General features: G+C 38.7%; 1 protein-coding gene across 1 annotated transcript in view; it reads right to left on the bottom strand.

Moving 5' to 3' along the window:
• Positions 1-15,026, bottom strand: part of LOC113045513 (nesprin-1-like) — a 64,260-nt gene extending 49,234 nt beyond the window's left edge. Inside the window, 18 exon segments of the mRNA XM_026205920.1 lie at positions 413-589; positions 783-950; positions 1,021-1,173; positions 2,046-2,372; positions 3,630-3,800; positions 5,429-5,584; positions 5,684-6,001; positions 6,101-6,265; positions 6,865-7,008; positions 7,141-7,294; positions 7,421-7,593; positions 7,746-7,910; positions 9,060-9,215; positions 10,172-10,315; positions 10,484-10,666; positions 12,140-12,317; positions 13,447-13,583; positions 14,633-15,026. Coding sequence (XP_026061705.1) covers positions 413-589; positions 783-950; positions 1,021-1,173; positions 2,046-2,372; positions 3,630-3,800; positions 5,429-5,584; positions 5,684-6,001; positions 6,101-6,265; positions 6,865-7,008; positions 7,141-7,294; positions 7,421-7,593; positions 7,746-7,910; positions 9,060-9,215; positions 10,172-10,315; positions 10,484-10,666; positions 12,140-12,317; positions 13,447-13,583; positions 14,633-14,887 — 3,324 coding nt within the window. The 5' untranslated portion in view covers positions 14,888-15,026.
• Positions 15,027-15,271: the final 245 nt, after the last annotated feature.

Raw genomic sequence — 15,271 nt, 5'->3', positions numbered from 1 at the left:
ATTTCAGATCGTTAAAATAGGGCCCTAAAACTTAAAAATTGCAATATAGAAGAATTTACTGGAAATAAACTAATAATCAATTAATCTTAATTGTTTATTCAATTATTATTATGCTGTTTGAACAGTTTGCTCATTTGTAAATTGTATTGTATTTTTTTTAATTATAAGGAGTTTTTAATTGTCCAAGACCTCCACCCCATATGGTTGATGGGACATAACTGACTGCATTTAAACAACTATTTTTTGTTTGCATTAATTACAGGCAAAATAATGGATGCACCATTGTGTCCATTGTTGATCACACTCCTGCCTATATTAATTGTGGGTCTTTATATACTATTGTAGGTCTATATGCACAGCAAACATCGGCCCAATGCTGGTCTTATGCTTGTGTGTTGGCAAGTAAACTCACACGCTGGGCAGTGCTGCAGATGGCAGAGTAGCTGTCTCTTGCTCCCTGATGGTGGTTCTGAATTTGCTGGCGAAGCCGAGCCTGGAGGCGTTCACTGCAGCCGGACAACAACTCCTCTCCCTTTTCCTTTAGTGTATCCAAATGCACCTCAAAGCCTGCTATCTCCTCCATTATAGTCTGAGATGAGACAATATGTGCAAATCAATTTAACACAAAAGGTTCTCCTAGCAATAGCTTTAAATATTCTTGTAAAAAACATAATTAACACAAACTGATATGACAACATTTGTTATGTGAGTAATCAAAATGCAGATGTGTGTTTGTTTATTTATAGGGTCCTGCTCTTCTGTGAAGCTTTGTGATTTGTCACCTTATGTCTGGCTAGCTGCTGAGTGGCAGCTTCCAGGCCACCGTCTGATGATGGGTCAGGAGTCACCATCCTGCTGGACATCTGCAACAACCAACGTTCAATTTCCTGTACATCTTTATCATAAGCTTCCTGTTTCTTCACCTGGGCCTCCAATCTGTGGATTTGGGTCTAAGGAAATATATTTAAATTACAGAAATGATAATGAAATCTGCAAGCACTTTAATCTTTTTGAACTCACCCTTGCTGAGCCACACAGCTCCTGGTAGTCTCCCTGTAGTCTGATCATGTTGTCTGTGATGGAAGGGGAGTGGAGGAGGGTCACCAGAGTTTCTCCTTTCTCTAGCACCGAGCTCACGGCAGGATCACGTGATCGCAACATCTGCTCTACAGCCTGGACACAACAGAACAGTGAAAACCATTATAGAGACATAAACAGATTATTCAGCAAGGATACAATAGATCAAAAAGTTTAAAAGACTTCTATTTCTAATAAATGTTGTTCTTTTTAATAACTTTAAATTCATCAAAGAAACCAGAAAGTAAATATTTCATGATTTCCACAAACATATCAGAATCAGAATAAGCTTTAATCCCAGGTATGTTTACAAATCCAAGGAACACTCCGCAGTGCAACAGAATGACAGCGACAGAACAAAAACACACAATAAAAGAATAAAAAACACAAATAAGTAGGACAGGAATGACAATATATAAATTGACAATTGTATGGCAGGTATATTACAAAATGCAGTTATGTATGTACAGGTATATTATGTGCAAAATGTAAGTGTACACTAAGTATGTGAGTTAGATAAATAAGTGTATGTGTATATAAATATAAATAGTGTAGTGTGTTCCACAGTCATTATCAATTGTTCATTAGATATATTAAAGAATGCAATTGTTTTCAACATTGAAAACAATAAGAAATGTCACTTGAGCACCAAATTAGCATATTAGAGTGATTTTTGATCATTAAGGATCAAGCTGCTGAAAATTCAAATTTGCCAAAGTATTTAAAGCAGATTATTATAATACCAAACAGTTATTTTAAATTGAAATAACATTTCACAGTATCACTGTTCTCTGTATTTTGCAGCCTTCATGAGCAAAAGGGACTTAATATAAACAAAGAAAAAAATAATTTATATATATATATATATATATATATATATATATATATATATATATATATATATATATATATATATATATATATATATATATATATATATATTATATTAAAATCACAAAATCACCAACCTTGTACTTGTTCAGCTGAGCTTTCCTCTGATAAAGTTCTACTTTGGGTTCAACAGTGGAACTGAGAAGGGCTCGAGTCTCCCCAAGCCACTGCATTTGGCACTTGTAGCGCTTTTGGAAATCTTTATAGAGCACAATGCTCCTTTCCAGGGTTGCATGTTCTTCCCGTAGCCCCAGAATAAGCTCTTCGAGCTGTGATCGACCTGTTCGCACTTCCTTCTCTAGTCTGGATGCTCCAGGGTCATCCAAGAAGCAAACGGTCTGCTCTGCATTTTCTCGAAGTGTTTTAAACAGGCTGTGACCTTCATCCATGTCCCCCTGTAGAGACTGCAGGGTGAGAGAATCTTTTAAACAACAAACAAAAGGTAATCAATAACTGAATGAGCCACAGGAAAGATATTTATGCCTTCCCCAGTGTGCAACCAAGACAAGTACAAAATTCTCTGTTTCTGACAGCTTCTGATCCTCTCCATTTATGTGGAGTTTCAGGTTTTGAGAGCGCTCCTCTGAAGTGGACTTTTCTGATGGGTACTTTTTGAAGCCTGCTGGGCTCCTGACACCTGTGTGTGGAGACCCGGTGAGGCCCGAGTCAGAGATACGAGAGGAAGACCCAATTTCCCAAGCCTTAAATGGGGATGCAGCAGCAGTGTTTCCCCAGCAACAGATGAACTCGGCCCCTCCTACTCCTTTACCTTTAAGCAGGAAGCTTCTCTATAGGACATCTACCTCTTGTCTCTACAAAGAGCAGTACATGAGAGCTGGACAGCTGGATCTAGAGCTACTGCTGCGGTACTGACAGAGAAAGCAGCCCCAGTGTTTTAATTATCATCTCGACACACAAATAAGGAAATGAGAAGTAAGTGATGCGAAGAGGTGTAGGATCCAACGATAACTGGGCAAAGAAATATGATCTTGCGATAGAAATGTATACTTAATCGGCTGTTTATTAATTAAAAAATACATGCATCTATAGCCCTAACATTACCGCTTAATAGAGTGGGTGTACAGATCTCTATGTGATCTGTTTGGCACTATTGAGCTTCACAAGAATTATATGCACCAAATGAGTGGTATATGTATATAGGAAAAGAGTGTTATGTGATGTTGAAGCTGCAAGGGCATTGTATCAATTAGACAGTCTGTGCCAGCAGGATCCACAGACAGACCGTTCCTTCATCTTAGCTATCACAGTGGGGGAGTGTGTGAAGTGGCTGTGTGCACGTAGAGTGCAATCGTGCAAAAGCTTTCTTTTGCTTTGTGTAGCAGACATATTGATCATATCCTTAAGAAGACAAAGAGACTCGTACATGTGCACACACAAAGACACTCTGGCTCTTACGATCTTAAATATGAGCGCAAAACTGTGCCATGCCCGCTGAAAGTCTTAGTCTGTGGTGTGTGAGTGTGATTTTATCAGGCCAGATCAATAGCTGTTAAACCTCAAGATAAAAAGGGGTGACAGTTTCATCGGTTCATCTGATCCTTCAACTCTAAAAGGAAAAAATAAAACCCTGTAGAAGTGTTTATCTACAGTATATTCTCTTTTGCATGTACAGCAACATTTGTGTTTTCACTGGGCCATACCTCTAGCCTCTTCATCTTCTTTTCCATTGTAATGTGATCGAGAGCCTCTGTCCTTTCAGTAACGATTTTGAAATTCTTCTTCGCTGTGCTCAACCAATCAGAGAAGGTCCTGAGAGCATTTTGAGCCTCTGAGATTTTCTGCATTTCTACCTGGAGCTGTTTGAGGGTGTCCTGGATGATGGAAGAATAAATCATAAGGCTTATTGTCAAGGTCGCTTGGAATTCTGTCTCATCAGCATGAAGTGTTTAAATGGATCCAATGCCACACACTCACTAGGGTTCACCACTGGAGTTTTGAGGCTAAGCTATTTTGCCACCTTCTTCACTTGACATGCAAATCCCTCATGCACGTGGCACCAATTAACGCGTTTGAGCTGTGCCGCACCGCGTGAACACCTATCTGCTGAGACGTAATAGCTCTTGACTGCAGTACATGGCGGCCTGTTGTTTCTCACAGAATAATTACACGCTCTATTCTGTGTCGCAGTCAGGGTGTGTGCATGTTAGAGAGAAGTGGGCAGAAATGAGAGCTGTTACAGCAAGTGTTAAAAACAATTCTGCTGCTGCCACAAAAGCAGCAGCACCGATTGATGGGCAAGATTGAATCCTATAGTGTTTAATTACAAGCTAAGGTCTCTATGTGGCGAGACATTGATTTTTCAAGTGTGTAGGGTTTTTTTTTGTTATCACAGTGGGTCACAGGAGCTGGTTTAGCAGGTTGGATAACTTCCAATGTTTAGATGGCTGAGAAATTAGACTCATCAGTGTGCTTTGGCAGCAAAGTGAGAGGTGAGTCAATGACACAAGGTTCTATTAAAGTAAAAATTATTATAAATTAAAGTAGAAATTAAAATTTCATTAAACTCAAAAAAAAAGGTTTAATTTAGACAATTTAATAATAATGAGAAATAATAATGACTGCAAAACTGGTCTATTGCATTTCTGTACTTCAGAAACATAGGAATAGGAATTACTATAGGAATTATAAGGGAAGAAAAGGTAGAGTGCTTTTTTATTATTATAATTATTTATACATATTTATAGTATTTAGCAATATTTTGGTTTAGCTATTTTCAGTTTTACTTTTAAGCTTTAGTAATTTTGTTATTAGCATTTTTATTATGGTTTTTATATATAATATTTCTATTTAGTTTTAAAATTAAATTAAATTAAACTAAATGTATGCATTTAGCAGACGCTTTTATCCAAAGTGACTTACATTGCATTCAGGATAACAATTTTCTACTATCATTTGTTCCCCCGGGATTCGAACCCCTAACCTTGCGCTTGCTAATGCAATGTTCTACAGGAACATGTTTTTAATTTATTTTATATAAATTAAATATTTAGAATTAGAAATTAAAATATTATTTTATTTGCGTTTGATTTCAATTTGGTTGTAGTTAACAATAACACTGGGAAAGAGATTGAGCGAGGATTTGGGGAGAAAACTGAGAGATCCCAAGCATAAACCAGAGGAATAATTAGTGGGATATTGTAAAACCACAGCGTCTGTTGTATTTTTCACATTGCAGGAGCAGCTGCAGAATAATAAGAAAAATCCAAGAACCTGCAATATGAAAATGAATGTCATATGTTTCTATAATTAACAGGACAATTCAAATGCGAACAGATAAAAACAGTTATGGAAAATTATTACATTTAGAAAATGATTATTCTATGCATATTATTTGTGAAAAAATAAATAAAAGGACAGTGACAGCTTACTGAATGATGCTGTATAATTTCCTGAAATAATCTAATGCATAAGAATTGCTAATGTACAAGGCTGAACTTGCCTGTATCTGTAGGAGCAAGGCATGGTAGCGGGCACTGAGCTGGGTAACCCTGGTACTGATCCGACCACGGACATGAGCATCTTCTATGTCATGCTGTGCAAGAGTACTAAGGCCTTCCACTTCAGCCTGATGCTGGGCAGCCTCAAGCTGCCACCGCTGATATAAAGGAATGACAGGAAAAGGTCAACATTTATCTACATGAAACGAGAGTACTGTATTTCTGAAATCATCAAGCATAAGTATAATGCATTGTACCTTCAGGTGTTGTAGCTGTGCCTCCTTCGCAGTGACATCTGAGCAACGATGGCTTCTCACTTTAACTTTGAGCTCCATGTCAACCAGCCACTGGTCTAAGCTTTGGAATAAACCTTCTAGTTCCTGAACCCTTTCAAGGACCTGCTCTACCTGGACTTTGGTCTCGCCGAGCTGGTCTTGGTAACCCTGCCACTCTGTCTGTGCTGTTTCCAGAACCCGATCCTCAATTTGAGGGGAACCCCATGGAATTACTCTTTCTCGACTGGCAAGAACTGAGCGGAGCAAGTTATGTCCCTCAGGGCAATGTGACTGGAGCATCTAGAAACAATATTAGACAGAAAGAGTACAAGATTATGTAGTGCAGAATATGTCTTGCCTATAACATTAAAGCCCTAAAAAAGATCATATCATATTAACCTGTAGTTCTTTTAACGTGTTCTCCAGAGCATTTACATCTTCATCCAGAGGTGTGAGGAGGGCCAAACTGTTCTGCTCCTGCTCCAGCCAGTCTTCAAACATGTGCAGCCCTCGCTGGTATTCTTGATGGAGCAGAACCAATTCTTCTGCCTTACTGACAGCAGCCTGAAAAACCAGCAGAGAATATCACTTCAAATTTATTCTACGATAAGTGGAAATAGATTAAACGCAGAGCGCAACATTTTTTTAGCTGCTTGGTTGCAGAAGTATTTTCCCCATTATTTTCCTCCACTGAGATAACAAAATAAAATCTGAGCCACAAACCACCTGGATCTAATATATAGATAGATAAATAGTTCATGTTCAGTGCTGAGAGGTCACTGCTGAGCTCTTTGGCCGCAAATTCTGTTTCCATGGTAATAGAAAATTCTCTGATTGCCGAATGATCTTTTCAGGGTAATAGGTGGTGTCTCTCTTCACTGGGAAATTGGTTATTAAATGTATTATTTTTAAAAAATGAAGTGAAAATCATACGGATTTACAGCTTCCTCAAAAACCTCATTGCTCAGCAGCTTCAAAGCTCATCGTAGGTCTGTCTTGAAAGATTTATGTAATCCAATCAATTCCCCTGTGAATAGGACTCTGTGACCACCGGACTTGGTATATGATTCATCATATTAGTTTGTGCTGAATAATTCTTCTTGACCACCCAAAACTACTGTAAGCACTGGTCTGCAGCCTACAGTTTGACATCATTGGCTTACCTTGGCCTTATCTGTAATGGCTGTATATCTCTCACTGAGTTTCTGGATCTCCCGTTGGGTGGCCGTATGTTCAGTCATGTTGAAACCTTTGGTCGCAATGGTCTCTAAAGGGCTAGAGTGGCTAAGAACTTCCTCATAGAGGAGCTGTACAGAGCATAGCAATTCACGTATATAAAACATTAAGGTTTCAACTTCTAATAGAACTGTAAAAATAAACAACTGTTATCTGTTATTATGTTATGTTATTATGTTATGCATATGAAAAGCATGAATTACTTTGGCACGGCCTAGATTGGCTGTCTTGTCCCTCATTTCAGCGTAGTGTTTGTCTGAGTTTCCGAGGCTCTCTTCTACTTGCTCCATCCAGCACTCAAACTGACTGACATCTTCCTGGTAACTTGTCCAGTGTGACAAGGCACCTTCCAGCTGGCTGTAAATGCAACACATGAACAAGACATCTACTAATTCCACACAGATGCCTGATGAGCACACAGACAAAAGCACTAACAAAGAGAGGATAAATAAACCCAGACTGAGGGACAGAGAGATCTCTGACCTCTTGCACTGTATGGATGTTGACAAGAGTGATTCCCAGGAGTCTTTGAGGTCCTGGATCTGCTTGCGAACCACTGGTACACCCTCAGCCGAGGTGTTCCTCTGGACAGACTCTCCTCTGGTGATGAGCATCTTCTGTTGGATTTCTCTCCCCTGACAAGCCGCCAGTAAAGTCTGTAATCAATCAGAAACCCGGTTATACACCCAACATGTACAAATTAAACTTACAAACTAATTTATGAGAGCCAAATCCCTAGAAGGTTGTGCTTAGGATTTAGCAACACCTGTGTAATGGTAAAATGTGTATATATTAAATGACAGTGTACCTCGAGCTGGCCCATTCTGGTGATAAGCACACTCTTGTCAGATGTGGGGCATCTGCAGGTCTTGAGGACCTGTTGGGACTCCGAAACCCAGTTCTGAAGTTCCTGAAGGCCCTGTGAAAAAAGCTGATGCTCCCCCACCACTCGTTCTACTCTTGACACTTTCTCCTGCAGAAGGTGGGTGAGAGAAGTCAAGACTCGATTAAAAGACTGGACAAATTAAAGTTTTTTTTATTTAAACAGATGTCTTTAAGGATGAATATTATTGATATTGGTTATCAGCTGATATCAGAGATTTTAAGGTTTATTGCAATTTAATTGTCTATATTTTCTTATTTTACATTTAGTTTACCTTTTTCCTTGATCTAACGTACACTTTTTAAATTACAATTATTATTTTTTGTTAATATTATTACATGTTATTAATTTTCCATAACACTAACAATTTAATAACACTGTTAAATGTATCTTTAGCAATATTTAGCACATCAAAATAAAAATTGTTTTTCACACTGTATATTACAATGTTGCTGTGCCTAAATGCACTTGTAGCAAAAGTTTTTAGTGTTTTATTTTGATATATTTTAATAAAATAATATAGTGTTATAATATAAGACATTTATTGGTTATTTGGCCAGAACATGAAAATGATTATCGGTTTTAGTCTAAAATGTAATATCGATGGATCCCTAAGTAAATTTATATAGAATTAGCTTTTTTTCATAAAGTAAACTACCTTTCAAAAGTTTGGGGCTGGTAAGATTTGTTTAAGTTTAAAAAAAAAAGATTTTCAAAGAAAATGCTCACCAATGCTGCATTAATTTGATCAAAATCGAGTAAAAACAGTAGTCTAATATTGTGAAATATAATTATTATTATATAATTTGAAATTACTGCTTTCTATATTAATACAATTGAAAATAAAGATATGCTGCTTAATATTTTTGTGGAAACCAGGAGTCTATGATGAATTCAATGTTTAAAAGAACAGCATTTATTTATAAATAATATTTTTTAACAATATAAATCACTTAACTCCTTGCTGAATACAAGTATTAACTTATTTTAAAAAATTAATAAAAATCATACTGACCACAAACTTTTAAATGGTAGTGTAGACAAACAAAAACTGAACAGATTCAGAACAAACCTGTTACTCAGAGTTATTAAAAATGTAAAGCTTATAGTAAATCTCCTAATACTGTAGATCTAAAAATGTCAATAATAATGAGCTCATCTCCTATATCACAATCAGTGGTAACGAGGAAATAGCAAACACAGGAATGATGAGGTAAACAGATAGGTAGAGGAGGTTACCTTAATCAGGTTGCTCAGGGCCAAGTAGCATGCAGCTAGCTGGCAGACCCGATGCACAAAGCTCTTCCCAGCACCCTGACCCTCCCAGAGGCCATGTGCTCGCCCTCTCAGCTCTGTCAGTTCAGATTCTCTGGAGCGCATCTCCTCTAGCAATGTCTGAGGGTGTGCAATCAGGGGTCACGAGGCAAGCAGGGGTCACAAAAGAATAAAGACGAATGTTCATGCCAAGAAAAACCACACTAGGTGAGATTTTGGGCACATCCACTGAGATGACATTAAAAAAAACTTTAACTAAACAGACTTAATACATCAGGGCACAAAAGAACACCACAAGCAAATTTCTTGCATCTTTTCTCAAGATGGAAAAAGAGCAGACTGTGAAATTGTCAGTTAGTCAGACACAGTTCATGATAATGGAGTCTATCATGTTGGGTGCACTCTGGGGATAAAGGGATTAAGAGGGAAAGTGGGTAAAAGCAGGGGAAGGGGAGATAGAAGGGGATGGATAATCACTCAGAGGACTTCTACACTGTACAGATACACTGTGGGAAATGCAATTGCCAACAGAGCAGACAAAAGGGTCCAGCAAGCAACAAAGCAATACAAAAATAGAGATGAAAGATCTTGCGATAAGGCAAAAATAGAAATGTTTATCTTTCCAACCTCTATTCTACATTCATATTATTGTCAGATTGTATATTGGGGTTTTGTTCTTCAAGTACATTTGGAGACTCAGCTTAATCCTCAATTGTGGCAGGAAGCTTGACTATAATAATCTCCAGCAGATCCTACTTCCGACAACTCATTTAATTGACCTTAAGTTCTGCAAAGTCCACTGCCACAGTTAGTTGATTTCATTTAATTACATTCAAACAGCTAGATTATGTTTAAAAGACATGAAAAAAAGAAATGTATTTTTAATACTCTCCTAATGTTTAATGCATAATCTATTGATCACAAATCAAATGTTCTTCCGATTAATGAATTACACCACACTGACATTCAAGGTATAGTGAGGACTGAAATCTTAATAGTAGTGAATAATTTCACTCTGGTTGATCCAAGCTCTTCTGAATAAGTATAAATAAGCCATTAAGACTATCCGGGCTCACCTGAAGTTTGGAGAGCTCTAGTCTCTTGGCCGGCAGGTCGTGGAGGCGAGCGCTGCTCTCTTGCACACTGATCTCAGTCCTGTTCAGCCAGTCTTGAAGTGGCTCCACACTTGCCTCAAAGTCCTGCATCTGAGACTGCAAGACCTGAAAGTACATATTCATAAAGGTTTAACATGTAACTAAAGCTGTATTTGTTTTTTTATATAAAAACACTCTTTCCTAATAAAATAATAATAATAATAATAATAATAATACAAATAAAATGAGCAGGGTATACAAAATATGAATGTATTCATCTCTACACAGCTCTACCTGTAAGGCCGTCTCTCTTCTCTCTAAGCTGTCCATCAGGCTCTTCCAGTCATCTTTGGCTGCATTTTCTTTGGTCCTGATCGCCTCCACTCTTTCGGCAGGCACCACGCTACTAAGCTGCTCTCCACAGGTCAGGACAGTGTTCAGTCTGGTCTGGCCCTGCTCCTTGTCACTTTTGAAGTCCTGTGATGCAGAATGAGCAAGATGTCAGCCACACAGACACAAGTAGACTATCACAGAGCAGTGGGCAGCAAGTTCAATGAGTCACGTCCAGACATTGACAGGCACCCAGCTGGGATCTCCCACCATCTGTGAGGCTTGCACGTCCAATCTTTTTCTGTCTTTCTCCACTCAAATGATACATATGCAATTATGTATGACCCAAAGCATGTCTGACACTGTGTTGGTGGTTCAGGAAAGTAAGCCATGAGAAAACATTGTTCCAAATTTGAAATGTATTTGATGGTAAATAGAAAATTAGAAGTAACAATTCTGAGTAACCTTATTCTGCTTCTTTCTTCATATCTATCCCTTTTTATTGCACATGAGCTATGCTACATATAGACCCACACAAGGAATCTGTTCTGACCTGAGCTTTTTTTTCTCTGTTGATTGTGGGGAAAATATCTGCAGCAATCTGTGGAATAAATTTATGTATGGAGTCAAATGCTAAAAGCAGCTTGAACTGATTTTGCTTCAGGACCAAGATTTTTCTTTGGATGGCAAGTGGTGACCTAATACAGTGCCAAAATTAGAGTACAAAATTGAATTTCAGTTGTTTCATTGTTTCAGCAGCTTAACATTTTCCACATAAGTCACAGACCGTGGTCAAAACAAATCATGTTTACCCTCATTGCAAAGGGTAAGTTTATTAAATGTAGTCTTGGTTGGTGAGGACATATAACCTGTGCATGTTGGCATCTTCCTAATATGACTAGCTAGCTGTGACATTTGTAGCAAAATACTGATTGACTGTTAAGTCTTTTATGTCCATAACAAAAGAGACAGTAAGTGTTTAATCCTTTCTTTTTAAGGCTGAATAATGAATGTCTCTACATACATAATGAATGTATTTTTTATTTTCTAAAAAAGGTAATTGCTTTTTATAAAATAATAAAACTTAAATACATTTCTGTTTAATCTGTAACTGCTCAAAATAAAGTTTTAGGATTTGAAATATATAAATATATACACAAAATGTAAGATGTAAATTAAAACAAAATAAAACAGTAACATAGAAATATGAATTAACATTTTACTTATTTAATCGATGATTAGCATTTGCATTTTATTATTTGCATTATTGCTTTTCTTTTTTGAAATATTTTAGATAACTCTCAGGTGATTTCTGTCCAGGTCTATTCTATGTCTCTTTCATCGAGCTATACATCATTACTGTGCATTTTTCCTGTGCTCTCACAGGTTTTTTACTGTGCTAATTGAAGTCATAAATAGACCCGTCTGACACATCCTTGGCTGAATGGTGGCCTCATAAACTGGCCCATGGGATCTGAGAATGGGCTATCATTTTATCAAATTCTGGCTACCTTTTCCATGCCAACCTGATGTGGCCTGGCTATGGCTATGTTCCAAGACTCTTGATTTTTGCCCAGTCGCCCTCCTGGACAGAGTACTGTCCACAACCATTGCACTCACCTGGATCTGCTGGAGAGAAATGTAGGCATCCCAGATGCTATGAGGGGAGTCAAAGCATTTAGCGGTAGAGATGTTGGCATTGACCATCCACTGCCGAAAATCATGCAGAGAAGAACGGAAGCGTTGTTCCAGCAGTTTCTCTGTATTCTGACATTCCCGGGAGGCTCGTAGGCTTAGGCTAATGAGGAAGATGCACAGAGCAGTATTTGAAAAGGAAAGGGTGAAAAGGGGGGATGGGGGTTAAAATGTGTGAGTGTAGGGGGAGCTGATAGCACAAGGTGAGCACAGACATCTGTTTCAATGACAGGCTCTCTCAGAGGGAGAGTTTGGGTATCAGAAAGTGTCAAACGCAGCAGAACCTGCACACACAGAAATACACTAGCATGTCTGCACACAGATACTGTACACACTCACATACACAAATGCAGATGAGGTTAAAGTGGACAGTGGAGGGTAGATAAGCATGTTTTTTGCTGCTATACCTGAAAAGTATGCTAACGAGGTAAAACCTGCTGTCATGACAGGTGCTCTCAGCTGAAACACTCACTTTAGATGCAGCGCTATGAGGTGCAGTATATCACAACCCTTCCTTCACCTCAGTGCATTACATTTTTATGTGTAAATGTATTCTGTTAATTAAATAGAGCATGTGTATTTTAACCTACAAAACCAACAATGAAATATTTATTTAGAAATAAATTAATTCATATTTTTATTTACTCTTTTTTATTCATTTCTCTATTAGTTTATAACATTATCTTTGCTTCAATATTATTCTTATTATTATTTTAAATATGTTTTGCCAGTAAACAGTTTTTACAAGGTTCTAAAACTTTAAGGTCAATAAACACTGCAAATAAAATTGCTGAATAAATATCTTAACAATTTCACCAAATGTAGCCCTCAAATTTATTTATTTGTAATTTATTTATTCTATTCATTTACTGCTGTACATATAATTTATAATGTATAACTTAAAATTATTTACTCTTTTCACTTGTTTATTATCAGAACTAAAAAACCAACCAATGTATTTTTTATGAATTATTAAATGAAATAAATATTAAATCATATTCAATATTAAAATACATTATTTTAGATGTACATTATAAATGATTTGCTTATTATAGCCGTAAGCAGTAGAGACATTTCTGGGAAGCTCTGTAAGAAACATCCATCTTCTATTTGTCTACCAAGGCTAAACAAACTTTCAAGGAACTGCCCGCTAAACAAAACTAGGTGGTGACCATTTGACTTCAAAAACTTTTAACCTCATGCATATGCGTTTATGTCTGCAGCACACTCACCTGTTGTGTAGCTTAATAAGAGCGCTGACTCTGTCCGACTGTGGACCCAGATCACTGGAAAACCCACACAGCTCATTGAGCTGCGCCTTCAGCTTTTCCTCCATAACTTCAGCTGTCTGAAGCCCCTCCAGAACACCCTGACAAACACACACACAGCAGGGGTGAGTGTCAATAACACTTAAAACCTCATTTATCGGCTTGATGCTTCTTCATGTACAGCTGTGCACACATACACAATAAAGCATTAACACACAGCTCTATTCAGCTCCAAGAGCAGGGCTTTTTACAAAATCTTTCTGTTCTTCTGCGACTCCAGGAAGCCTTCCCACTTCTCTGAACATGCCTAGATTATACAGAGCCCATAGTGGTGCCTCTCTCTCTCTCTCTCTCTCTCTATCTCTGTTATTCCACCCTCCCCCGACCCTCTCTTTAAAAACAAGAGGAAAATGCTTCCCTGACTTCCCCCTATAGAACACTTCCTCCCTCAATCTCTCTCCTCCTCTTCCTTCTCTCACTTCTCCCGCCTTCCACTTCACATGCTGCGGTTCTCCCTCTCTTTCACACACTTCGGTGGCTCTCATTCACTCTTCCTCGCCTTTGACATGTTCTCTCATTTTTGTTCACACTCTTTCTCTCTCCCTCCATTTTACATTCTCTCCTCCGTCCTCCCTCCTTCCTCTCTCTCTCTCCCGTCGAGAGTCAGCTGTCAGATGTTGAGGAGCTTGAGCCGAGCAAACGAGCGTGTAACACAAACAAGTCTGGACACCGGACACACGGGATGAGAGAAAGTAACTTATACAAGAAAAAAAGGAAACATTGAGGGACTTGAGGGAAAAATGAAGACGAGAAGGAAGAAAAATCTGCAATCCTTTTTCAATTAACTGAGCAGCAAGAAACAGATGTAATGTTGGCCTAAGTATAAACAACCTCAGCAGCAGGAAAACATATTACTACAGAAAGAAAACAAAAACAAGAGAGGAAAGGGGAAAAGAGAATCTCTGTAGGCTACTATTTAAATATTACTTTCTGGCTATAAACTTGTAAATGAGTTTGATGTTTCAAAATATTATTAAATTATTCACCAAACTGTATTACTTTCCAAACAGTAAGTGTGAGAGCTTACATAATATACACTGTAATTAAATAGCATTTTACCTTATACACTCCCTGTTCATCTCTCAATTACCTTGGCGACCGTCCATCCCTCCACCGCAGCAGCTCCGCTATTCCTCCGCTCGGCGCTGCTCAGTCCCTCGCTCCACTCCTTCAGCTGGCCCTCCAGCTTCTCCATTTCTCCGTCCAGCCGCGCTGTCAGCCGTGTCTGCTCTTTCTCGGCCTCTGTCGCCGCGGCCACGGCCGTCTCGAGGACGTCTCGAGCTCGTAGCGAAGCTCTCTCCCACCGGTGCATTGCTCGAGCCAGTGCCGCCACTTCTCCATCCATCAACTCGCAGCCCGCCGCTGCTGTGTGCCTTCCGGCTCTTTCCGCGCTCAGCCGCACGCGCCGCAGCCGCTCGCGCCCCTCGCACGCGCCACGCTTCAGCAGCTCCTGAAGGAGGGAGGGTAAAGTTGCTACGGAAACTGCGGCATCGGTGGCGGCTTGTTATCCAACTACTACCGCTCGTGATTCTTTCGGCGGTGAGACTGCTGCTCAAGCGCGCAAAAAACTCTCACATCGGATCTTTCCCTCACGCTTTAGAGGACGAACGCCCCTCTCTGCCACTCCCACCTTTTTTCATCATCTTAATTACCATTATTTGTATACACGAAAATTGTTTACTTTCTGAGTCAAAAACATTCATTGCACAATTTAAGTGTATTTTACATG

This window comes from Carassius auratus, chromosome 27 (assembly GCF_003368295.1).
Source record: "Carassius auratus strain Wakin chromosome 27, ASM336829v1, whole genome shotgun sequence".
NCBI lineage: Eukaryota > Metazoa > Chordata > Actinopteri > Cypriniformes > Cyprinidae > Carassius > Carassius auratus.
Note: the sequence above shows the minus strand (reverse complement) of the source record. Positions and strands in the feature narration are given on the sequence as shown.